Below are 25186 nucleotides of genomic sequence, written 5' to 3' on the forward strand. Positions count from 1 at the left end.
ACCTCTTTCATATTTCTTTATGAACTGGGTAACTTACTGCACTATCTCAAACTATAATCAGACAAGTCAATTGATCCTAACTTACCCCCAACAAAACCAGTTGGATGAAGAACATTGTTGGTTTTTCTCTCACAAAAATCCACTTTTAGGCCACAGTGGTGCATCTGAACAGATTGTACACACACTTAAAAAAAAAGTGATACACTGGAGATAAAAGTCAGCTTCAGCAGGGGTGAAAAACAGATGGTTTAACATTTCATTTAATAGTCAATACCTCTGACAGCGCAGCACTCCCTCGATACTGCATGGGTGTGTCAACCTAGGTTATGTGCTCAAGCCTCTGGAGTAGGGAAAAAGAAACATTTGATCGTACAACTACATAAATCATTTTGTAGAATTTTGGCTGGTGAGAACATACACTTGGAAATGTGTATGATAACAGTGCTTCATTCTGAATGTATTCTCAAAGCAATAATATTTTTAATATATTAAAATAGATTAATGCAAAAATGCTACGTTAATTCTCAGTCTTTATTTTAAAGGGATCACGCACAGTAGCAATAATTTGCCAAAAGAGAAATTCTCTTCTTTTAAATTAAATTACAATCTTAGAATAAATTGTGTAAACCAATCTATTGAAGGAAAAAAAATCAACTAAGCCACTCCTTCCTTCCCTGTGACAGGAATGTTCAAACTACGGTTGTGAAATTTATGGGACATAGAGCGCCGACCAATACCTTACTCTAATCTCTAGAATGATAACCTTCTTGTTTCAAAAACATCCATTGCCTAACTCTGTAGGTCAAAAAACAAGTGAGCAGCTCAACCTTTGGACGAACAGTCTGCATTCCAGTCAGGAAACAGAGTACCTGACAACTGGCAAGCAGCTGACTCACTTGTTTTTGTAAAGTATTTTAATCACTGCCCAAAGTGAGTTACAGACATGAAGCTAACATCAGCTTTTAAATAAAAACACCCGCAAAACACAACTGCTATTTAAGGTACATGCACAACTTTTGAGAGAGCGAATTCCAATTAATGGTGACCTGCTGAAATAATTAATGATATATCTGAGGAAATGTATAACAGATGTTGAAATTGCAAAAATAAAAACATAGAATGCTGGAAATATACTGCAGGTTCTTCAGCATCTTAACATTTTGGGTTGACCCTTTTTATTTTCTTCTGCTTCCATCAGGTTTGAGGGCTTTGGTGTGTTATATTCTTGCAGTGTTTGGTTTGAATTATGCATATTATAATTATACGCAAGCCCAAGGGTTGACTGAAACAGCACCCACAGAATATAATGAATTAAAAAGTAATTGTGAGAAAATATTGCTTTGATTAACTAATCGTAATACAGCTCTTCAGTCAGACATTATACAACAGCCAATCTGGTTCCCTCACGGCAGATTGCACTTTATGGAAACAAACGAGTCCTGAACTTCTCAAGAAGCACATTTTCCACCACACCTGAGTCCTGTGATACCCATAATGAGAACCATCATTGTAGCATTAGTTTTTTCCTGATCCCTTTGCTTTATGCCTTTGGCATTAAATGAATGGAGTAAACCAAGGCATATTGTTACTGGTAACATCCTGTTGTGCAGGAACAGAGCAACAGAATGCCTGCCTTCACTGGAGTTGGTGGGGGGTGGGGGCAGGGAGGCGAGAAGAGTGGGGTAAAGAAGTTATTAAATCAATCAGAGCCATGTTGAAGTTCAGTAGTTAAACTCGGACAATGTCTTATTAAACGAGTGAAGCTTCTTAGCAAGCCATTTTTATAACCGTATACCTCATTAGTAACTATTTATCAAGGAACTCTGCAGATATTAACTGCAACCCACTCATAATATCGCACTAATGACCCAAATTAAAAGATAAAATTAATTTCCATCAGAAAAATGCCAGAGGTAAAGGAATTCCAATTAATAATTTTTGCACCAATTAGTTAATACTGCCCATGCAATTAGCTACCAAAGTAATTGCAATCAACACAAGCTATAGAATACATCACAGTACTCAGAACATGGACTCACAGTCACCCAAGACTGGCAACTGGTCTCCTAGAATGATATATCATCAGCGTTAACCCTTCATTGTCAACTTAAGCTTAGGATGAAAGCAGACTACAACCAAATTAAAACTGTCCAAATATCGAAATAATGGACAGTTGTTCATGTTGTTAATGACTGGAGGAAATGGTCACTTGTTCCAAAGAAATTAATGAATGGATAGCAGAGTGAGTGGGCAGAGCTCCACTTATCCTTCAGCTAGTTTTCTTCAAGTCAGATCCCTTAGTACTTTCCTTAGCAATCATTGCAGCCAGCCTCACAAGTTGAAACAGAAATCTTACACACACAACCCTTCCCCATCAGAATTCTGCTTTTAAACAAACCCCGCAATATACTACAAAGTAAGGTTGTATCTTCTCTATAATGTAAATTAAAAACTTTATAGGCAGAGTGATGAAAGGGACTGGATGGTAAGTCGCAGTATAGGAATCAAAGTGTTTTTCTTCCATTCTCCTGTGACCACACATTTAGAGGATAGACACCATTTAGTTCATACCCACAAGGAAGATAAATGTTTCCTCCTCCCCAATTATTTAGTTTATTTTTTCCTCTGGGCTGACCCGGCCACACAAGATAGGGAGCTGATCTGCAGCCAGGGCTGCCAATAAACACTAACCAGTAGGCTCACAAGAGCAGCATGGAATAACTACTGCACCCTTCCAACAATAGCAAGCGCCTGACTTGTTCTCACACTAATGCAGCAGAAACCAGCTGAGCGGGAAATTCAATCTGCATTCTCCCTTCGTTCTGTGGCATAGTGCAATGGTTGTGCTGAGTCACTGTGGATAAGCCCTGGTAAAGTATTGATATATTTTAATTGACTGAAGGCCCAACAGCTCACAAGTACAGGTACTGTAGTCACAAGTTGTGGAGAGACTCCTCAATCATTGACTATGGAAGTTATATTTAATGGTTTAACACAGCAGTCTTTTCATACCATCATTATTGTAAAAGTAATTAATTGGTAGTGAAACATTTTGGGACATCCCAGGGAAATGAAAGGAACTATATTATATACAAGCCTTTCCTTTCTTTAACAAAAAGGGGTACAGTTTTCATGAAAAAGCTTTTTTTCCAATTGTTTGGAAGCACAATGAAATGTTATAAAGTGTTCAGAAACACGTTATTATGTCACTTGCTTTTCTTCTTCCTCAACGAAAAGTTTGCCAAGCGCATTTTCACCATGTTTCTTCAAACTATCTTTCCACTCAATTTTTTCCCTCAATCTGGCTGGTTGTCAGCAGAGTGATTCGAATGGCCTCTGCTGCATACTTTTGCTGCTCTCCTTGTGCTGAGGGGTAGTTCTAAAAGGCATCATTAGCCACTCAGTACCTCAGTCAGGAGGCTGTTCCTCATGTGTGAGTCTGGACTGCGCGTGCCTGGGGAATTTCTTTGACAATATCACACAGGTAACTCTGGTCCTGTCCTCACCTGACATCCACATGCTGGCACTTTTTGAGCAGAGCAGGGTTACTGGATAATGTTCAGAATTAGGAACTCTGGCTACCATTTCCAGCCCTGAGACACTGCAACCAACCGCAGTGCTCCTTCTGTCCACCTCGTATAGGACTTTTCTGTACCAGACCGGCTGGTGTTAATACGTACTGAGCTACCGGGGAAGCTGAACATTTCTGAAGCAGCAGCAAAATGCACAGACAAAGGCCCGGGAAAACTTCTTAATTCAGCGAATCGGCACTATTGAAAGAAGGAGAGCTGTTGAGTGCACTGGAATAGAGCAGTGGCTTTAACTTACTCAGTAGCTGCTGTACAGAGAGGATTGATGGTATTGATTCCTTTGTGGGTCATGGGGTCCGAGAACCTGAGGATTTTTAAACATCAAACACTAGGGGCCTCATTAGGGGGAAGTGCTAGCAGGAGGATTAGAATCCATACCAGTTCAGACTGGACTGTTTGTGGCTGAAGAAAAAGGGTGAATTATTTTATCACTAATGTGGAAATACATATTATTTCCGAGGTTTTCACAGTTGGGTTAGCTAGGTACAGACCTTTGTGGCTCTGCATTTGACCTTGTGACTACCCCATCTCCCAGTACGCCAGTCATTTCTATTCTCTTCCACAGGTCAGTCTTTTTTTATATGTAACGGAGCTGAGCTATGGGATTTGAATCTGTTCCGGGGCAAGCTCCTTGGACTTTCAGTGTGGACGGGTCCTCTGAGACTCCGCTTAGTATAGCCTTCTGAGTGCCTTGGGTAGCCACAATTAATGATCTTGTTTGGTATCAGAATTCCTAAGTGACTCTGCAGCTGGCGCTCTGGGTCGAGATTCTGCCCAGGCAGACACAAGCTTATGTTGCCCGCCTGGAACTGCCCCAGGTGGGCAGAGGAAACGTTGCACAGACACTTTCAAAGCCTCCTTGATAACGTGCAACTTCCCCACCGGAACCTGGGAGTCCCTGGCCCAAGACTGCCCTAAGTGGAGGAAGAGCATCTGGGAGGGGGCTGAGCACCTCGCGTCTCGTCGCCGAGAGCATGCAGAAAACAAGCGCTGGCAGCGGAAGGAACGTGCAGCAAACCAGATTCCCCACCCACCCTTTCCTTCAACAACTGTCTACCCCACCTGTGACAGAGACTGTAATTCCCATATTAGACTGTACAGTCACCTCAGAACTCACTTTTAGAGTGGAAGTAAGTGTTCCTCGATTTTGAGGGACTGCCTATGATGATGATAATGAAACTTTTTAACCATCCTGTTTAGGAGCGACTTCTGAGCATGCGTGGGGACATACATTCCAACAGCTAGAAGTGTAAGCGTCAAGAGCTGGAGCAGGGGATGGTCCTGCTCTCCATACATTTACATTTAGATACTGTGGGTTTAAAGACTGCCTGAGTGGTCCTGAGCACTTTCTAAACCACAATTGACACCGCACTGGATTTACACTCCACGCTAAACCAAAGTGATAAGAATCTATCCGCTACAAGGACTCTTGATTCAGCTTCATTCCAGGGACATGGCAGAACGTGACTCCAGACTGAGATTGCAATGTTTCAGACCATAAATTAATACTTCAAGAAGTGTTGGAAATTAAAGAGTTAAAACATCCCTTTCAACAACAGCTGGCCATTATATGACACTTTTAACGTAGAAAAACATCCCAAGGCGCATCACAGAGGCGTACTCAAAGATTGGACACAGAGCCATAGGAGATTTAGGAGAGATGGTCAAAAGCGTGGTCAAAAGATGGGTTTTAAGGAAGCTCTTAAAGGAGAGGCGTTTGAGTTTAGGAATGGAATTGCAAAGAGTGGCAGCTGAAAGCGAAGGTCGGGGGGGGGGGGGCGATATATGAAAGGCTGGGGTCAAAGAATTTTCCTTCCAACCTTTGTGAAATGACTAACTTTTTGGGGGTGGCAGTGATTTTGTTCTCCCTTCTTTATGTATGATTGTGTATTTAAATAAAGCTGAGTGAAATCCACAGAGTACTCATCTGGTTACCATCTTTCATCTTTAGTACTTTACTAATACTCTCAGGAGCCTTTAGTAAACAAATTATTAAGCACTCTGCCATGAAGCTTATGCATACACCTCCTGTGCTTTGTACATTTAGTTCTTAACAGATTAACAGACCAACAAAAAAGCCTTAGCTATAGAATGTCTCAGACTCCAATCCATCAATGTCCACACTACAATCTATTTCTCACATTCATCCCCCTAAAATGAGTCAATTTCTCACAGTGTACATTTCAACGACGCTGGAAAAACACGCCAACTAGTGCCACGTACAGAAATGAACATTTTCCCATTGCCCCTAGCAAAAGCAGCTAATAAAATAAATAAATCACAGACAGACTGGCAGTTTGTGCTAGACTACTACCAGTTACAAACAAGCTACATTTTTCAGTGTCTTTTGGCATCCAAACGTGTTATTTAACATGAATGAACAGAATGTGGTGTCTTTTTGTTAGGGTGGTGCCGATCCAATTTTGCAACAGATCACTCCAGTGACTAATCAGACAACCGGATCAATTCAACCACCATATAAAATAACACAACTTCCTGATTAAATGTGTTATGGGAATCTTACAATAACATACTGACATCATGCTGAACAAGACTCAGCTTGTCGAGAGTGATTTTCTTTTCGTCTGATACCTGCGCCAACTAGTCCAATAACAAACTAAAGACTTTTCACTTTGTGTTTTTTTATTACAATAATGTCACCAGTGTTCCACAGGACTGGATATGAATAGCCTGATCAGAAGTGCTCATGGTACCGTGCGTGGTGACCATACCATGATAACCTAGCAATCACTTAACCTACCATTAACCAAATGTAACTGCTTTTAAAAAATGTATTTGTCAGAGACTGTGGGGCTAAAATTCAGGCATGCCAGAAAGCTGGTGCACCAACGATTTTTTAGCTGGTTTTACTTCCGGATGTGATGAGGCGGCCTTCCAATCAATTGTCTCCACCTTGACCTTTTTTTCGCTTCAGACTGGAAGTCGGTCATAATGGGGGGTGGAAGTGTGGAGATAAATCCTGGTGAGGGTCGGAAATTGGGGCGGGACCAAATTGCCGCCGATGTCACTCAGCGGCGGAGCGTCATCACGTCTCTCCCCTCATTTAAAGAGGAGAGAATCGGTGAATTTGTAGGTTCGGCCACTGGACCACCAGGGAGGGTTTCGGCTGGGGCAGCGGCCTGGCACCCAAGAGGCAGCCTGGCCAAACCCGGGGCGATAATTGGCCGACTGATCGGGAAGTTGGCCAGTAAAAATTAAAATATGGCGGCCGTGGTAGTGGGCCCTCCACTTGAGGGGCCATCGCACTGCCGTGCTGCACACAGACACAAGGTGCCCCGACAGAAAAAGCTGTCGGAGGCACTGTGCGGCGGCTCGTGGATTTTTTTAGGTAAATTTGGGGGTGATTGCAATGTAGGTGCGGGATAGCGGTGGTGTGCGCTTTGATGACACGCTTGTGACGGTCGGCAGCAGTAGGGCAGAAGTGGGGACAGGCCGAAAAATCGTTAAGCTGAATTTATGTTGTGGCAGCCAATGGCCATGACTGAAATGCGGCGGCCACTTGATTCCGCCACGTGGCTGCCGCAAAACGACAGTAATGGGCCTTATCCGGACCCTGAATTTCGGTCGTGTGTGTTTTTCCCTCAAAATGACCAATGTAGCTGGCTTTTAGATTTCTGCAGTGGTCAGAGACATTACACAACAGTTAATCTCATATATCTTATGTTCTTAGATCACATATACTGATTAAGTCATGTGTGTCAAGGAAAAGCAGCATAAACTGTAATATAGTAAAAAAAAATGTGGAATATCCTGGTACAGTAATAAAATGTTGAAACACTCGGAACCTCTAGCTTGACCAGTTATCTACTCAATTACTATTTCAATTGTGTGCCTATGCAGTTCAGCTCCCCTAATACAGCTGAATAACTGCTGTGAAACTCGACTAACATTGTAGCCCCCTCGTATCGAACTAAACTCACAAGGACGCCTGCTAATTCAGCTTTTGGTTTCAGTTTGACTATACAGCACAACCGAAAATCCCAAACAGATAAAAAACAATACTGTGATGGAAAACAAACTGATTGGTTCCAGTTACTAAGTTTGTGCTTCAGAAAGGAGGCAAATACAAACTATCAACAGATATTCATATGTGAATATTTACAACATAAGAAGTCACAAGCCTTCACTGGCACTCATACTTTGCATTATTATATCTGCACTTTGCATTTACTGCACATTCTATCACCATGACTGCTCTTATTAATGATTTTGAGATGAAACAGATCACAAAAGACTTTCCTCTGCTTCCTCCTCTCCATACCCCATCTCCTACCCTGCTTGCCTTCTCTCACCCATTCAATTGAGGCTGTGCTTAAATTCTAAAGAGGGGAGGATGAATCTTGGCTGGCTAAATCCAAAGAAAGTATTCCAGCTCTGACTTTTGTTTCTTCCTCTACCCCCCTGCTCCCCTCCCCCCTGTATTTTGAACTCTGTCCTCTGATAAATTGCAGAGTTAACACTATATAAAAGCACCAGCCAATACAAATCTGTAGTTGTAACAAGCTGAACTATTTGACATTCAATTTGAAAGATTTATGTTCAATATATAATGCTACAGCTTGTTTTTGTAAATAAACAAAACTAAACTAAATATTGAAAATCTAAATAGAGAGAGACCAATACTTTTGCATAGATGCTTCATTTTCAGTATTTGACATACTACACAGTGTCCAGTCTTTACCCCTCGCCTCTCAGAATCAACTGCAATAAAATTACCAAGAGCTTCCAGTCAGTTCACCAATAGAGTTCAGACAGATTTCTTTTTTTTTGGGGGGGTGGGGGGGGGGGGGGGGAGTGCGATGAGCAGGTGCATTCATCACTTCTAAGTAAAATACCATAGGAATAATCAAACAGCTCTAAGTTCCAAATCCTACCCTCAAAGATCCCTGATCCATAATCAAAAATCATCGGGAATATTTGCAAAATTGAACTGCCTACCCATAAAATGATTCCTCCTGATTACCAGCACATTTAATGCTATAGTGGTAAATGCTTAGAAAATATTTTTAAAAACCTCAAAAGATAACAATATACAGTCGACAAACCTTCAACAGCAGCAGCTCAGTCGAAATTCGATGACACAAAGTCTATGCTGGCATAGGTGCTCGTATCTATACCATTAATACTTCCTTTGGGCTGAGGAGTTGATCGGCATCGTGCTATTTTCTCGCATCTCATCAAATCATCATCCATTAAATCTAAGGCAATGTAATTCAGCCCGTTCTGGAAACCGGTGGAGGTTTTGCGGCACATCGGGCTTCCTTGTTCCTCGTCGGCTTCGTCATTCTTTCTGAGAGAAACATTTTCAAACGAAGCAGAACTGTGCCTCTTGGGATCATGAGCAAATGAAGGCGAAACAGGTGTGACAGTTGTTGTAGAAGAGAATGTCTCTGAACTATGTCGTCTTCGTCCCTGGGGGTCAGCACGGATGACTTTAGCGCCCCGATTGGGATCTAGTGGCAGGCTCGGAATCATGAATACCTCTACCCCAGGCATTTGGTCAATCAGGGAAAGTCTTTTCACACCTGTGGTAGCGCTAGCCACTTGGGTACTTTCGTGTTTTGGTGAAACTGGTAGCGGCGGTGTTGTGGCGATTCTAAATGTCATTTCTGTATAATCCGTCTCATCTTCTAAAGGGTTTGAGAGGCAAGATGTCCCAACCTGACCTTTTAGGTAAATGTCATTTGGGTGACTTCTGCTGGAGCATGACATTGGTGCAACTGCATCAAAGGAACTGACAGTAACAATTGCACTTTTTGGCGACTGTGAGTTAGGATTGATGTTTATGTAATCAGACACTGGCGACCTTCTCTGAACATTCCCAGAGTTCAGGGAAGATAAGGAACTTTCTAGTGACACAGACGGTGGGGCATATACAAGTTTGTTGTTGAAGTCTATATTGATATATTCTCCTGGGCTTTTCGGTTCAGGTGGTAAAGGATGCTCATTTGTACTTGGTAATGTTTTGGCTCTTAGCATGTCCAGTGACAATCTGGTTGGTCTCATAGCTCTTGCTCTATACACAAAACAGTCAGTCCGAATTTGTCTCACCGGTGAATGTGCTGCATGACTGACTACACAAGATGTGCTAGACTTTATATTAAGCGTTGGCTCTTCAAGAATCACACTACCTGGCGAATTCATCAGAACGTAGTGATCATTTTCTCCATTCTTCTGACACTGAGGTTTATAAGATCGGGGTAATGAGTAAAAGGAGTAGCTGAGTTTGGGAAGTTCATCACTTACAGGGTTGAAGAAGTAGTCTGGAGGAGTAATTGATGCACAGCGGTCAACAGGAGACATGTTCATATATTCATCATTGGTGAACTTTCCATCGGAACTCTCCCCCGATAGCTTTGACCCACACCACATTCGCATGTATCCACTTGTATCTGGCGAGCAGCTCTCGGGAGGTGAAATGTTCTTGTATCCATTTACATTCACTTCGGAATGCGATCGTGGATTAATTATTTGCTTTGGGGCAGAAACACTTTTGGGGCTCATTGGCATGTAGTCGTCACTTTTGTTAGGTGCAGGTGCCACTCCAGGAGTCATTGGCATGTAACCATCATCACCGAGGTTACTGCATCCTGAGCTCTTTTGGGACCCTATTTCAATGTCACAATAATCTTCTGGATAAGGATTGTAGGTTACTTTGGGAGAGGCAGCATATGACAGAGGTCCTGAGCTGCCCATACAGGTAGCTTTCATTAAGGTATATTCATCTAATGAAACTGAAGAAACCTGTGATGTGGCTCTCTGTCGGCATGGAGTCGTTAAAGAGTAAGTTCTTTTCCTGTAGCCCTTCTCCAATTCTGTACTTTCATCCCTCGCCGTCCGATAACAGCTGCGGTTACACTGGCCATGTCTTCCCATCAACATATACCCATACAACTCGTTGCCTTCTCGAACAGGTGGTGTATCAGTAAGGGACTCTGGTGTGTTACTTCTGTTCCCCACATAATGCCTTAAGTCCCCGGGACTAGAACCGTACTCATCAAAGGAAATAAACCCGCCATCGCTTGGGGAGCCTGAAACGGATGCACTGGCACTGGATGGCCGAGGTATGGTGTCCGATGCAGACCCATGGCCGCTACTAGATGACAGACTCACCGGACTTGTGGCAGATGGGGGTGAATGGGACATTGGCATAGACATCGATCGGCTATGGTGAAGAGAATTGTGCTGGATCACTCTTGAATTTCTAGACATAGTATTTGAACGGCTGAAGTGTGTTCTCACCATCCCGGGGCTGATGGGACTGCCAGTTACAGATTCTGGTCTGCACATGGAGCTATCACCTTCGCTGGCTGTCCTCATGCGACACGATGTGATTTTATTGGCTGGCGAAGAGGTCGCGATGCTGTCAGTCCGTGATCTCCTCTGAAGACCGGTCTGACTGGGGGGCAGGTTATTCAGGTGTCTCCTGGTGGGCACGGTGATGGGATTGGAACCTGAGGATTGACTCTTGCTCCTGGGCCGGAATTCACACAACTCTTTCATGGCTTTCATAGCTTCTAGAATGGTTTCGTGGATGTGCTGAGCCACCACCGAGTCATCCACCTGCATCCACAGCTCCCCGGGACCAGTAGATGCCGACCTGCCCACTTCAATGAAGAAGAAATTCTCCGAGTGCCCACACCTCCTGATGTTCATCAGTTGCAGGCTGACAGAGGGGACCTCGGAATTGAGTTTCACGAAGCCCATGCTCTTACTGGAAAGGCACAGCATGTAAAAGCCGGTGAGGTTTTTGGCTTGCCCCAAGCCTTTAGGCTTCAGGTTGACTTGCCACACTTCCTTGTAAACCGCAGATGCGGGGGTGATCAGACCGTAACAGAGCTCCTCTCGCTGCAGCGACAGCGAGGACGCGTCGGGCACCAGCTTGTCTTCATTGAGCAGGTCGGTGAGGGCGCTGAACCAGCTCTCCTGCTCCTGATCGCTGTCCGCCGCCACCGCAAAGTACTCGTCCTTAGTGTAGAGGGCGATGAGGTATTTGTGCTTGGCGTCCGCTCTCTTGTTGATGTTCAGGCAACACTCCAAAGGAATGACTCTCTTCGCCGACGACTTGTTCCTCCACTTCTTCTCATTCTCGTAGTACTCCAGCCTGGCCGGGCAGTCCCCGCTCCGCTCCCTCAGCACGAAAAACCTCTTGTGCCCATGTTTCTGCTTCTTCAAGTAGCCACATTTCTTCACCTTAATGGGGCAGAGGTATCCTCCTAACCCCCCTTTTACTATTGGCGGACTTGCCATTCTTTAAGAGAGGGAAAATCCTCCAATAATATATATATTTGCTTCTTTTCTTCTGCTCCTCTTTTTCCGCTTGTCTTTCTCTGTACTAGAGTGGAAGTGTTAGCTGTAAATAACACACACATACATTGACTGGCTGAAGAGCAAAACAACATGTGACGTCCCCACACACGCCAGCTTTTAGCAAAGCAAAGAAGGTGCCGGGCGGGGCGGGAGAGGAGAGGAGAGGGAGGGGACGAGTCTGCAGTGAAAGCCCAGCCAGCAGCCTCTGCCATTGCTCAGGACTGCAGTCTGACAGCGAGAGCCGCCAATTACAAGCCGCTTCGAAACCCCAGAGCCCCGAGTTTCTGCTGCCCTCCGCCTCCTGGGTTTAAGGTAGCAAAAGGCGGCCAGTTGTAGAGTCGTTGGATGTTTTGTTTATCTATAAATAGTCCCCTTTACATTCAAAGCAAAATAACTTATGCTAAAATAAATAAATGTCCACGAGTTTCCAGAGATGCAAACGCCAGTCAGGGATTCTCCCCTCTGTATTTTTATTATTGAGATTCTTTGTGAACACAAGACGTAAAGGTGCTGCGAAAGAAATTACTTGAAGTGAGCTCAACTACCTTAAAGTTAGTTGCCATTGTGAGACAGGGAGCTCCTTGTTTATCACCAATGCGTCAGGCTGCGCTGGAGATCAATAGCGTTACCATAGCTGCAAGCGCAGAGCAGGACGCGGGCGGTGCACTTTCATCTCAGGCAAATAACCTCCTGCAGGGAAACTCGCAACAAAGTTACAACTTGCCCAGTCTCTAACCAGTGTACGGATTGTTATTATATATATATATATGAAATCAGCAGCAGGTCGGGTTTACAGTGCCCCACCTCCCACATTTAAAGCACGGTCTGGAGCTGCAGTGTTTTCTTGAGTTCAGCTGGTATTGTGCTGAACTCCGTCACCCGCTGAGCCATTGGGAGCACGTCTCTGCAGCAATGAAAAGCACCATTTAATACTCCGAGTTGTTGGACACATTTTCTGCCGGATTTTTGTTTTGTACCTGCCTACCCGCTTAATACTGACAGAGTAATGACTAAATCAAATATAAATTGAAAAAAGCCTGGCCCCCAGCACCGAACCAAATGCGAGGGATTATTATTTTACTGTGGGAAAGGGGCGGAGGTTCATATCGGCAGTGAGGCGTTTGAGTAAAGTTATTGACGTCGTTTACTCTGCGAACCAGGAGGCCCGCAGATTGTTTACCAGAGCCGGGCAGTCAGCTGGGAGCAGAATCCTGTCCCACACCAAACTATGGTTGCAATCCTGTCTCGTTCGACTCGGAAAGAGTAGGGTTAATTTGCAACTGAACCGTAAGATTACAAATAAAAATGAAAATTATTATTTAAACACATCTTATCCCTATCCTTGTTTACACGTGTATTGCAGGTACTGTTTGCGCGTGCAAGTTACTCTGACGTGCGTTTTTAACGCTAATCTGTACAGATCCCAGTAAAGATCGAGTCATTCATTTTATTTTTCCATTGCCATTTTGTGATTGCAAATTTAAATTAAAGGCAATTTTCAGAACGATTGTGCGTACGTTCATATCTTTCGTGTGGCATTAACAGAATGAGATTTAAGGGTCAGTGTGTGTGACTTAAACAAAATAATTAATAATCCGTCCACCATTTTTAATATAACCTTCAGTAAAGTTCCGAAGAATGCTAAAAACACAGAAGATTTATAAATCTTATTTGACAGTTACAAATTGACACAGAACTTACTACGCTTCCCACTGCATCACAAATATAAACGGACAAATCCCCAGCAGGAATACTATTTCTTTAAGAAGTCAATGCTCTCTAACTGGTGGGATCCCTCCAACATAATCCCCCTTGCCTGTAAAATAAGCTTTTATTAATAGACTTCATTTATTTATTGCACATATTGATTGCCCAATCTAATTATTGTGAAAATGTGTTACTTGTTTTCTCGACAGTAATAGATGGCGTTTGAAGAATTAATGTCTGCACTGTTGATATTCCCATTCCTTTGGTAGCTAGCTATATAATAAGGTGTCTACTGTACATGGTCCATGTCTCTGAGTCATACAGAAGGGCGGGTATACAGTAATACATTGACGACGAGATTTAACATTGCCTCTAGTGCAGCCTTCGGCCGCCTGAGGAAACGAGTGTTCGAAGACCAGGCCCTCAAATTTACCACCAAGCTCATGTTCTACAGGGCTGTAGTAATACCCGCCCTCCTGTATGGCTCAGAGACATGGACCATGTACAGTATACACCTCAAGTCGCAGGAGAAATATCACCAACGATGTCTCTGCAAGATCCTGCAAATCCCTTGGGAAGACAGACGCACCAACGTTAGTGTCCTCGACCAAGCCAACATCCCCAGCATTGAAGCACTGACCACACTTGATCAGCGCCGCTGGGCAGGTCACATTGTTCGCATGCCAGACACGAGACTCCCAAAGCAAGCACTCTACTCGGAACTCCTTCACGGCAAATGAGCTAAAGATGGACAGGGGAAATGCTACAAGGACACCCTCAAAGCCTCCCTGATAAAGTGCAACATCCCCACCGGCACCTGGGACTACCTGGCCAAAGACTGCCCTAAGTGGAGGAAGTGCATCCGGGAGGGCGCTGAGCACCTCCAGTCTCATTGCCGAGAGCATGAAGAAATCAAGTGCAGGCAGCGGAAAGAGCTTGCGGCAAACCAGTCCCACCCACCCCTTCCCTCAACGACTATCTGTCCCACCTGTGACAGGGATTGTAGTTCTCGTATTGGACTATTCAGTCACCTAAGGACTCATTTTTAAAGCGGAAGCAAGTCTTCCTTGATTCCGAGGGGCTACCTATGATATAATAAGAAAAGATTTGACATGCACATTCTGATAGTTTAAGGTAACAGATCACTTAACCTGAGTAAACATTTAAGTTTCCGAATGTAGTAAAAATGAATTTGTTTCTTCAGTTATTTGATGTTACATCTTGTGTGAAATGTCTATTGATCAAACCATGAAAATTCAGAGTATGAGCCCAGTCAGGGATAGACTTTCCACTTTTACTGCTACCGCCCATATCTCGGCGGTATTCCGGCAGTATGCACTTCTCCACTTTTCAGTACCGCCAGAATACCGCTAAAAACCAAACCTGATGGTTTCATTTTTTTCCCCCGGCGGTAGCGATAGTGATCGGGCGGTAGCGGTATTTTTCCTCTTGTAAGGCCGGTATCCTTGGCAACAGCCGTTCTTTTTTTTCTACAATTGAACTTTTTCCCATGATTTGGGGGTCAGGGGTCACAGATGAGGAAAGAAGGGGGAGAGAGAGAGATAAAGGAGACTGCCTGATGGTTCTGTCTGATTTGATTTGAGGAGAAATCACATCTCTTTTTAATTAAAAAAGATAAATTCACTGATTATAATGGATAGTGAAGACCAGACAATGGTAGGTAGGTAATTAATAAAGGTAGTTAATAAAGGTAGGTGGGAGGAAGAGGGAAAAACGCTTCACCATCAATGCCCAAGCTGCCTTGGTCCATGAGGTGGAGGTGGTTGTGGGAAACCAACCCCGGCAGTTTACCAGTGAATATGGGCAGAGATTGTGGAGGCAGTGTCCTCGGTTGCCCAGGTCCGTCAGCAGTCAGTCCAGTGCCACAAGCACTGAAACAACATTGTTTTGGCTGCGAGAGTAAGTAATAACTTTAATCATGCACTGACTCATTACTTAAAATGTAAATCTGCCACATGGTAATATTGTTAATCTTGGTAAGCTTGGTGTCACACATTATTTATTATCAACGATATGATTACATTGTTTTCCTAGCGGTAAATGGGCAGTAATATGGCGGTAAATGGGCAGTAATATGGGCGGTAAATGGGCAGTAATATGGGCGGTAAATGGGCAGTAATATGGGCGGTAAATGGGTGGAATGTAGCCAAAAGTCTAGCCCTAGTGTTTTAAAGAGACCGGATTGCAAGGCTGAAATATTCTCTTGCTTGTAAGTACAGCATTATTCTCAAAGCCATGTTTTTCTCATTGCAAGATATGAGAGGCTGGGTGAGATGAGACCAAATAATTGATTTATAAACTAATGAAAATATCAGCACCAGAAACTAACTATTGTGTTCAGGTTAATATTACTTTTAATTGCATATTATAGAAATAAAAACCATTGCTAAAATCTTCAAGAGACGAAGACAGCATTTCAAACCATGTCTCAAACATTGTATTTTCTTTGAGTTTATTATAAATAAATAATCTCTGTGTTCTGTTCTTCCTTCTCCATGCATCCAGGATCCTGGTTTTGTTCAAAATGTTAATTTTAATTAAAAATTCATTTGGTTAATAGAAACATGGGAACTTCAGTCCTCAAAAGTTAGTGTTAAACCACCTCAACGTTGACATGAGTGGACAAATAGACTTGGTTTATCATTTGCTGCAGATCCGCGGCCAGATTTTAATAGTAGGACTATCCATCCTTTATCTGAAGCATTCTCACATGTGCATTGTCACAAACATAAGTAGGAATATTCTCCCACTCTCTGCACTGCTGTGTAATACAGCACATCCATCACACTCTGCAAGCTAACAGCCTGTGTAAGTATCCAAACATTAGGGCACATAAGAGAATATTGTACAGTTCAACCTTGCGCTATTGAGGCAACTATCCTTTCAGAAAAATATATGCTACACAGTTAGATGTTCTATACTACATATGATATTTTACAAAAGATGCAAGAATCCTGAAATTGGGCATACTTGAATTGCTTGTATTCTAACAGAAAGAGAATGAACAGAGCATCTGACCCAAGGCTGTGAATGCTGCCCCCAGGTGGTCACTTTTAATCCAGACTGACAAGTACATGTTGTGCAGACTGATATGTTATCGTGAACACCACTTATTTATGGGTTTCACAGAAAAATATACAGGATTGCAAAATTCCATCATCAATAAAATTCCTGGAATCCCATGTCATGAAAACAGAATCTGATGTATTATTGGTCACTATAAACCAATGGTCCTAATTGTAAACAGAGAGAACAGTAGAGTTGCATCTTTAAAATCCCTATAATAATTATGCACACAACAGACATATATATCACTCCTATATATATATGTGTATATATAGATATATCTCGCTATATCTATATATATATATTATGGCTACATGTGCATCTTGTCAACTTTATCCATTATAAATTTCTATGTCCACATTTATAATGAACACTACCTATGGAAACTTGTTAAGCTGTAACTGCATACTCCTCTGGTTTGGTGGTTGTACCTTAAACAATGCTGTGTGATTGGTTCTGATTGTGTATGACTGACAGTTGTTTTTTACACTTAACTGTTGAATTATTTAAGATCCAGGAAATCCCTGTAACTCTTCTGGGATATAAAAATAGCTGTTCTGTTTGAATCTGGCAGTCAATTTAAAAATCTCTGCAAGAAGAAACTGGTCAATTTGAAACTGCTGAGAGAGCAAAAGAAAATTGATTTGAAACTTCCAAGATGAATATAGACTTTTGAATTGATGAGAATGTTAAGAGGAATGTTAAGAGGAAATATAGACATTATTTATAAAGGATGTGCTAAATAAAAGAACGTGCAATCACATCGCACCTTTTATGACCCCACGTGCAATGAAGTATTTTTGAAATGTAACCACTATTGTAATGTAGGAAAACACTGTAGCCAACCTGGACACAGCAAGTTCCCACAAACAACAATTAGATAAATGACCACACAATCTGTTTTAGTGATGATGGTTGAGAGATAAATACTGGTCAAGATACCAGGAGAACTCCCCTGCTCTTCTTCGAATAGGGCCATGGGATATTTTATGTCCACCTCAGAGCGTTTAATGTCTCATGTGAAAGCTTATTACTTAGAGTTGCAGTGTTTTATTTTTTTCACTCAAGGAATTAGATAGAGTGATATTTACTGTAAACATGTAACTATTTTATATGGCTGTTACTTATTTTCTTGTCTGTCTTTTGTTAAATAAGTTCAGTTAATGGTTTTAAACTTAAAACAAGAACTGAAGGTGTGATGCTCTATTTATTCATCAAAGACCAGAAACATCCTAAAGAGACATAGGATAATTCCAGTTGCAAAAAATAATGAATAGGCAAAGTTTTCTGTTCCAGTAGCCCTCGGCATTATCAAAAGCTTTCATAAATCTTAAGGCAAAGATAGACATTCTCAAAGGTTGGTAGTCTTGCCCATGTGAATGAGCCAAGATATGAAAACCAAAATAATCAACTACAACTTGAATTTATATAGCATTTTAATGTAGAAGAACATCATAAAAAACTTCACAGAGGATAAGCAAAATAATGGATGACAAGCCACAGAAAGAGATATTAGATGCGATGCCAAGAGCAAGTTCAAAGAGGTGGATTTTAAGGGGGATGTTAAAGGTAAGCTGGAGGCTTTAGGGAGGAAATTCAAATGGTGGAGTCAGTAAGTTGAATGTAAACTAACCCCTTACTTTGATGCCCAATTGTTTTGACACTATTACAGCTGGCAATATTGTAAGGGTATGCTGATCATTGAACTCATTGAATGGCGGTGCAGGCTAGAAGGGCCGAATGGCCTACTCCTGCACCTATTTTCTATGTTTCTATGATGTGAGAACTTTGCCAGTAAGTAATCATAGCAAAAACACATGACGTGTGAAAAAATCAATGCTGTCTCTTTCCAGATGATTATTTTTTGCCAATCAGATGGAATTTGCAACCCCTACCACACTAACATTCAACTTCTGTAAAGCTCCTGTGTGTGTGCAGAATCTCACTAGGTGGGAGCACAGGTTAAGCATAGGACTATAGAGCCTTGCAACTTCTGGCCTGTAGTGTAATTGACCAAACATTTGATGAGTGTATAGCAGCAGCCTGCACCTCTTCCCACTTGCAGTCACCGCATCACTGACATAACTTCAGTCCAAGTGATGTTATTCAATACTTGGTAATCAGCAACATATCCCAGCAAAACTTTGGCCATGTGTACCAGTTAACCTAATAGAGCACACAGAAAATCTGGCTAGTAGCTCAAATTTAAAAGGATGAGGCAACTTAATGGTAAGTGGCTGCACCTCGGGGCAAAGATTGCATCAACCTTTCTAATGATTCAAAATGTATTTAAATACTAGTTATTCACGATATTTAAAAAGTTGTGATAGTAAAGGAAGGCCTCAGAAGTCAGAAAATGCTGGAAATACTCAGCAGGTCAAGCAGCATCTGTGGAGAAAGAAACAGAGCTAACGTTTCAGGTTGTGATGCTGCCTGACCTGCTAAGTATTTCCAGCATTTTCTGTTCTTATTTCAGTTTTACAGCATCCACAGTATTTTGCCTTTGAGAAGACCACTTGCTCACAATCCTGCGGGGCACATGGAGATGAAGCAGAGGCAGCAAAGGGGACCAATGTGCTTGCAGAGGGAAGAGGAAGAAGCAGAAGAAGAGGAAGCAGAAGGAAGGAGGTAACCCAGACAGCCCCTTTCTGGCCGGGATATCCAGATCGAATCATCCGTCTGCGGTACCAGTGACCACAAACCCAATTCTCCTTTCAACATTAGTCCCACACCTTCCCTTCCCTCTGTTACCGACCATCACAGCATCCTCTGGGCCACAATGCTGAAATAAAAGTCACCAAAATGCCAAATTTCCAATCCAACTTTATCCATAATGCATCCAATATGACAACAAGAAATCAACGAATCACACTTATGTTTTCCCGTAGTGACTGCCTTGCGTCTGCTTTGCCTATCCTAGTGATGTCACGCAGTGCTACCCCAGTTGCTACAGAATTGCTGCTGGAAGGCTGCTGACCTTCAGCGGGGGACACTACAAATGGCCTTGCAGGATGACCTTGAGGAGCTGGTGGCTGGGAGGGTGAAATCGAGTTGTTTCTTCTTCTTTTTCACTCTCCTCTCTCTTGGTGAATCAATAGCTGGGCAGGCTGGATTTCCTGAGTGTCTGAAATGAGAAAGGTGCAAGGGTGAGGTTATGGTGAGGGGAGGGTGGGAAAGCAAGAGCTGCATGTTTACATCATGCGCAGCTTGCACATCAGAAGAGATTGTGGGATGAGGGGGAAGTGGGATGTGAGAAGGACGAAAACTTATGAGGATACCGGCATCTTGTATTCTTTCAGCCCTGTCGCTGGTCAAGGGCTCAGCCATACCCCTGCCAAGAATGGCCTGCACCGTCTCCTCTAAGGGGGTGAGGTGAAGCTAGGAATGTGAGGTGTGCCTCGTGCTTGTTAGACATTGTTGGTAGGTGAGTGATGGGGGAGAGCGGTGCAATGAGCTGTGTGTGAGGCTAGTGGTGCAGTTGGTAATAGGCGGCTTTTGAAGATTAACCGTTGGTCTGAGGTCATGAAATTTCTTTGGGCACTGGAGCCAGGTCCTGGGGGTGAAATTGCTGGCAGTGATGGCCTCGGCGATCTGGTGGATCTCCTGGCTTCCTCTGTGTAGAGGGCCTCATGTTGAGCCATTTAAGTTAGGGCTGAAGCATCTTTACCATTTTTTAATGTACAGAAGGCAGTTCAGCTTTGAGGACTGAAGATTGCCATTTTGGAAATATTTTTAATGTTTTTCCTTTTTTCAGAAGGCAGTTGAGGTCTATTGGCTAAAGACTGCCTCTTTTTAAATAATTTTCATTTTTTTATTTTAGAAGATAGTTCCCCTTTAAGGGCTTGACAGATTAGCTTTAAGAAAAGGCAACCTCGTTCTAGGGACGCTACGACCATCCTACATTGGGCACCTGCTGACTGCATAGCCTGAAGCACCGCATTCCATGCTGGGCTGTGCGCTGCAATCATTCAAATCAGCAGGCAGCAGCGAAATAACGGAGCAAACCTTGTCTCATGGTCGCACCGTCCATTTTCGGGCTTTATCAGATTTCTAGGCCTAGGAGAATAAAACAGAAGTGTTACAGTGGCTACACTTGGCAGGAGGTTGTAATTACTGTATGTAATAGTTACATCGGCAGTTTCTATTATAAATGTGAACATAGGAATTTATAATGCAAATGCATGTAGATACAAGGTTTACTGATTTTTTTGTCTTTGTTCTGGGGAGAAGGGGAGAATCAGCAGACAAGAATGGAGTGCAAGGAAACCCAATGTGGTGGCACAAATCACAAACTAGAGACTGTGAGCAAGTGATGGAGGAGTGCAGTACCTGACTCCATGATTGACTCCTTCACCAAAAGGACTGCAGCTGTTCAAGAAGGCAGCACACCACCACCTTCTCAAGGACAATTGGGAAAGAAAATAAATGCTGGCCTTGCCAGCAATGCCCACATACCAGGATTTTTTTTTAATGATATACGGTGCATGGGTGCCATCTGTGGTGCTTTGCACTCTTGGGATCCCGGCCAATCTGGAACAATTCTTTGGCCTCTTGAGTTAATGCTCCTTTTCCAGAGGGAAATTGACAAATTTGTTGTCCTTTGCAAACAAACCCTCTGTTATGTGCTTAATAATGATATTTGTCTTGACGAAGCCTACTTCTACAGGCAAGGACAGCCACATATTACTGTACCAACTTCATCTGGACACACGGCAAGAAGGTAGCATGAAATCCACTGAATCTGGTGTGCGATCTATTTAAATTTTATGTTTTCACTTCAGCCCTTCAACTCCTCCCCTACCCCCTCCCCCCCCACGCCCCCCAAACTCTTGATCTTGACTTTGGCCTCTGGTGCATCCCCTCCTCTCTTTACCCCTCCAAATGGCTTGAATTTTACAGTCAGCGGCGAATGAACAGCGCCAGCCATTCAATACATTTACACATGCCCACATACTTTCTATGGGCTGTTGCACTGGAACTTGCGATGATTAGAAAGCCATTTTGGCGCAGCGCCCTCTACAGGGGACCTGGGACCTGTGGAACAGGTGAAACAACTGTGTATCTCTTTAACCAATCAGATTGACAAATTCTTACTGCGACACACAGGCCAGAATTTTTCCGGCACTCAGAGGATGGGATCGAAGGCAGGTTAGCTGTGAAATTTGAAAAGTTTGACAACTGGTCGGGACCCTGCTGTCAACCTTCCTCCATGTTACTTTACCAGGTGTTGGGTCTGTCAACACTGAACAGATCTGACATGCAGTGGTAGGTGGGGCAATTTAGGTGATTAAGACTTTGTTAAAAGGCTATTAAAGACAGTTTTGAGGTCAACTTACCATTTTTCCAGGTTTTCTACGAGGTTGCTGTTGCTTGAGGATCATGTCAGGTAACAACGTTGGGACTTGTGTCAACATGAATTCAGTTCTTTTCCGCACTTTACAGTTGCACGTGTGCTATAAAAGCTCCCATCTCACAGCTGTTCACTTTCAAAGATCAGAAGAACTTGCTTACTGCATTTGGAAGGTACATTGAGCTTTCTGCAGGTTGCAAGTCTTTAGAGCAATCTCTCTATCCGGTGTCACCTCATTGGAACAACCTCGCTCACCATTGACAGATCGCTTCTGTCATCTCATGTTCATCTGCCATCTATTACATTAGCATCGGTGCCCTTGAAACTATCTTACCTTGATCCTCAGAATTCCACCATGATCAGCTGCAACCTCAGCATCCCCAGGCACACGAGCAGCACCAATAACAACACCAAACTTCTCCACAATCAACTAATGCTGTACAGTATGCAGGGCATGAACACCCAACCAGGTTGGCACCAACCCACACCAACACCATAAAGCATCCCTACCATGCCAAGCCATTCCTTTCACACTCATCAGCATTGCGGGGGTACCCTTATGTCTCACCATTCACTGCAACTCACTAAACGACTTCCAAACGTGCAGAAAAACCTGTCTAAGTTTTGAAAATAAAGATTTCAATGTTTGATAACACATTAACAGAAACTTTACATAAACTTTCTAAAAACACTCAAATGCCTACCCTTGTGTGTTGTTAGTTGGTCTGTTTGCACAGGATGAGGGTGAGTGTGAGAGGTGGCTAGTGAAATGGGGATAGAGAGGGATGGGTGGAGGTGCAAGGTAAGTTGGTGTGAATAAGGATGTGCAGGAGTAGGGTAGGGAAGGCGGAGATGTAATTAATGGCTCGGCATGATGAGGTTGAGTGTGGCTTTGCAGTAACATTTTGTGATCTACTGAGATCATTGAAAGGTTTACACCACTGCAGCCTGGTCCTCCTGTCGGCATCCCTGCTTGTGCCCTCCTGTGCAATGTGCAACCAGGCTATGTTACTGTCCTGGGGAGGTCTCTTCTGCTCATTGGAAGGGAATAGAACATCCCTATGTGCTGTGACTTCCTATATATGCTTATGGAGGGAGTCATGGGAGAGTCTGGGTGCAGCTCTACACCTCTGTGCAGTCATGTCAAAATAAATGTCAAAATAAATTTGCACATGGTCCCTTTAAGGAAGCTGGCTGATGATGCATCATAAGAACATAAGAACATAAGAAATAGGAGCAGGAGTAGGCCATTTGGTCCCTCGAGCCTGCTCCACCATTCAATAAGATCATGGCTGATCTGATCATGGACTCAGCTCCACTTCCCTGCCTGCTTTCCATAACCAAGGCATCGCAAAAGCCGGTTTTCAGTGCACAATGCGCATGCGCTTACAATTGGCTTTTCCGATCTGTCAAGCTAGAGCTTGACAGATCTTCCATATCTTCACATTCAGGACATTCATACGGACACGATTGTGGTATTTACCCATATCTTTCCCAGCAAATGCGCCTGATAAAAGCAGGCGCATAGCCTACTTTTACAGGCGTAAGTTTTAAAATACACAAAAATTTTATAAAATAAAATTAAAAAAACACATTTTATTGTTAAAAACCCTCCCCACTACGGTAAGTTTATTTTAAATCATAATTAAAAAAAGGTTTAAAAAAAATTGGAAAAATATATTTTTTTATATTAAATTAATAAAAATATGTGGTGTATTTTTTCTATTTTTTATTTGTGTTTTGGGTGTTTGGAGGGATTCTCAATCATAATAATGGTAACTCCAACTTACGAAGTTCCCATTATTATGAATGAGTATATACTTTATCTGGATTGGCTGCCCAGAGCCATGTGACTGCAGCTCCAGCTCTGCGGATGTCCTGACATGCACGTGCTCCGACGCGCAGTGAATGGAGGCCTCAGGAACGGGATCGCACATGACGCGGCAGGTTTAAGTAAGTGCGCATCTTTTAAAACTTTTTTACCCGATTGCCTGCGGGAAGCAGCCATCTGGGATTTCTAGGCCAATGTTTTGTGTGTTTGGAGGGGTTCCTCATTCAAAATAATGGGAACTCCAACTTACGGAGTTACCATTATTATGAATGAGAACATACTTTACCTTGATTGGCTGCCCAGAGCCATGTGACTGCAGCTCCAGCCCTGCGCACGTCCTGATGTGCACACACTACGACACGCAGTCAGTGGATGCCTCAGGACCGGGATCTCTCATGGCGCAGCAGCTTCAGGTAAGTGCGCATCTTTTTTCTAGAATCCAATCCAATGCCCGCGGGAAGGAGGAACCGAGAATTCTGGGCCAATATTTTTACCGCAAAATCCTACGTCTCCTTCTTTGGCTCCATGTACAATTTTGTTTCTAATTGCACCTCTATGAAGCGCTTTGGGTGTTTTTCTTTGTTAAAGGCGCTGTCTAAATGCAAATATGTTGTTGTTAGATGAAATTTGTCCCTAAACTGAGGGTTGCACTGGTCACTGGTACATCATCATCATCATCATCATAGGCAGTCCCTCGAAATCGAGGAAGACTTAACCCGGTACAGACATCAAAAGACGGCGTTTTGTTGAGCTAGGAAATGCCACGCACTGCCAATTAGCCGTGCAAGTCTGTGTGTCTGATTTCACAATCTACGTTTGTTCCCAGTAAGGCTTCATCACACCAGCAAAGCTTTGCAAAATCAGGGCTGTAAATTAAGCAAGCGGCTGGAGTAATTAGCAAATTAGTACCATCAACATTTCTTCTTCAGATGAAAGCTTGCTTTACAAATGCCTTAAATGCCATTGATACAGTTGATAATGCTGCTGCAAAGGCACAAATACCTTCGGTGAAGCTTTACAGTGGAAACTTGGTGCCAGGTGGAAACATCACACCTTTCTGTTCTTTTCCCACTGACGATATCAAGACTTATCTTAAATGCCATTTACACAGATTGGTGTATTTCAAAGTTGAATGTTGCCTGAAGGTTGATACTGCAGTTTCTGGGCCGCCAGTTTCTGTGTGAGAACACCATCGCAGGTCAGGGCTGTAAATAGACCTGGAGCGCGGGCCCTGAAACATTGTGGATGAAGGTGCAGTGAATGGGTACAGGGTCCAGAAGAGCCGAGGGC

At 43.1% G+C, this 25186-nt stretch overlaps 1 protein-coding gene across 1 annotated transcript in view; it reads right to left on the reverse strand.

Moving 5' to 3' along the window:
- irs2b (insulin receptor substrate 2b) overlaps positions 1–12018 on the reverse strand; it is a 69666-nt gene extending 57648 nt beyond the window's left edge. The window contains exon 1 of the mRNA XM_070891816.1: positions 8657–12018. Coding sequence (XP_070747917.1) covers positions 8673–11861 — 3189 coding nt within the window. The 5' untranslated portion in view covers positions 11862–12018 and the 3' untranslated portion in view covers positions 8657–8672. The remainder of the gene's footprint in view (positions 1–8656) is intronic.
- Positions 12019–25186: the final 13168 nt, after the last annotated feature.

Source organism: Pristiophorus japonicus, chromosome 10 (genome assembly GCF_044704955.1).
Source record: "Pristiophorus japonicus isolate sPriJap1 chromosome 10, sPriJap1.hap1, whole genome shotgun sequence".
NCBI classification, from domain to species: Eukaryota; Metazoa; Chordata; class Chondrichthyes; family Pristiophoridae; genus Pristiophorus; species Pristiophorus japonicus.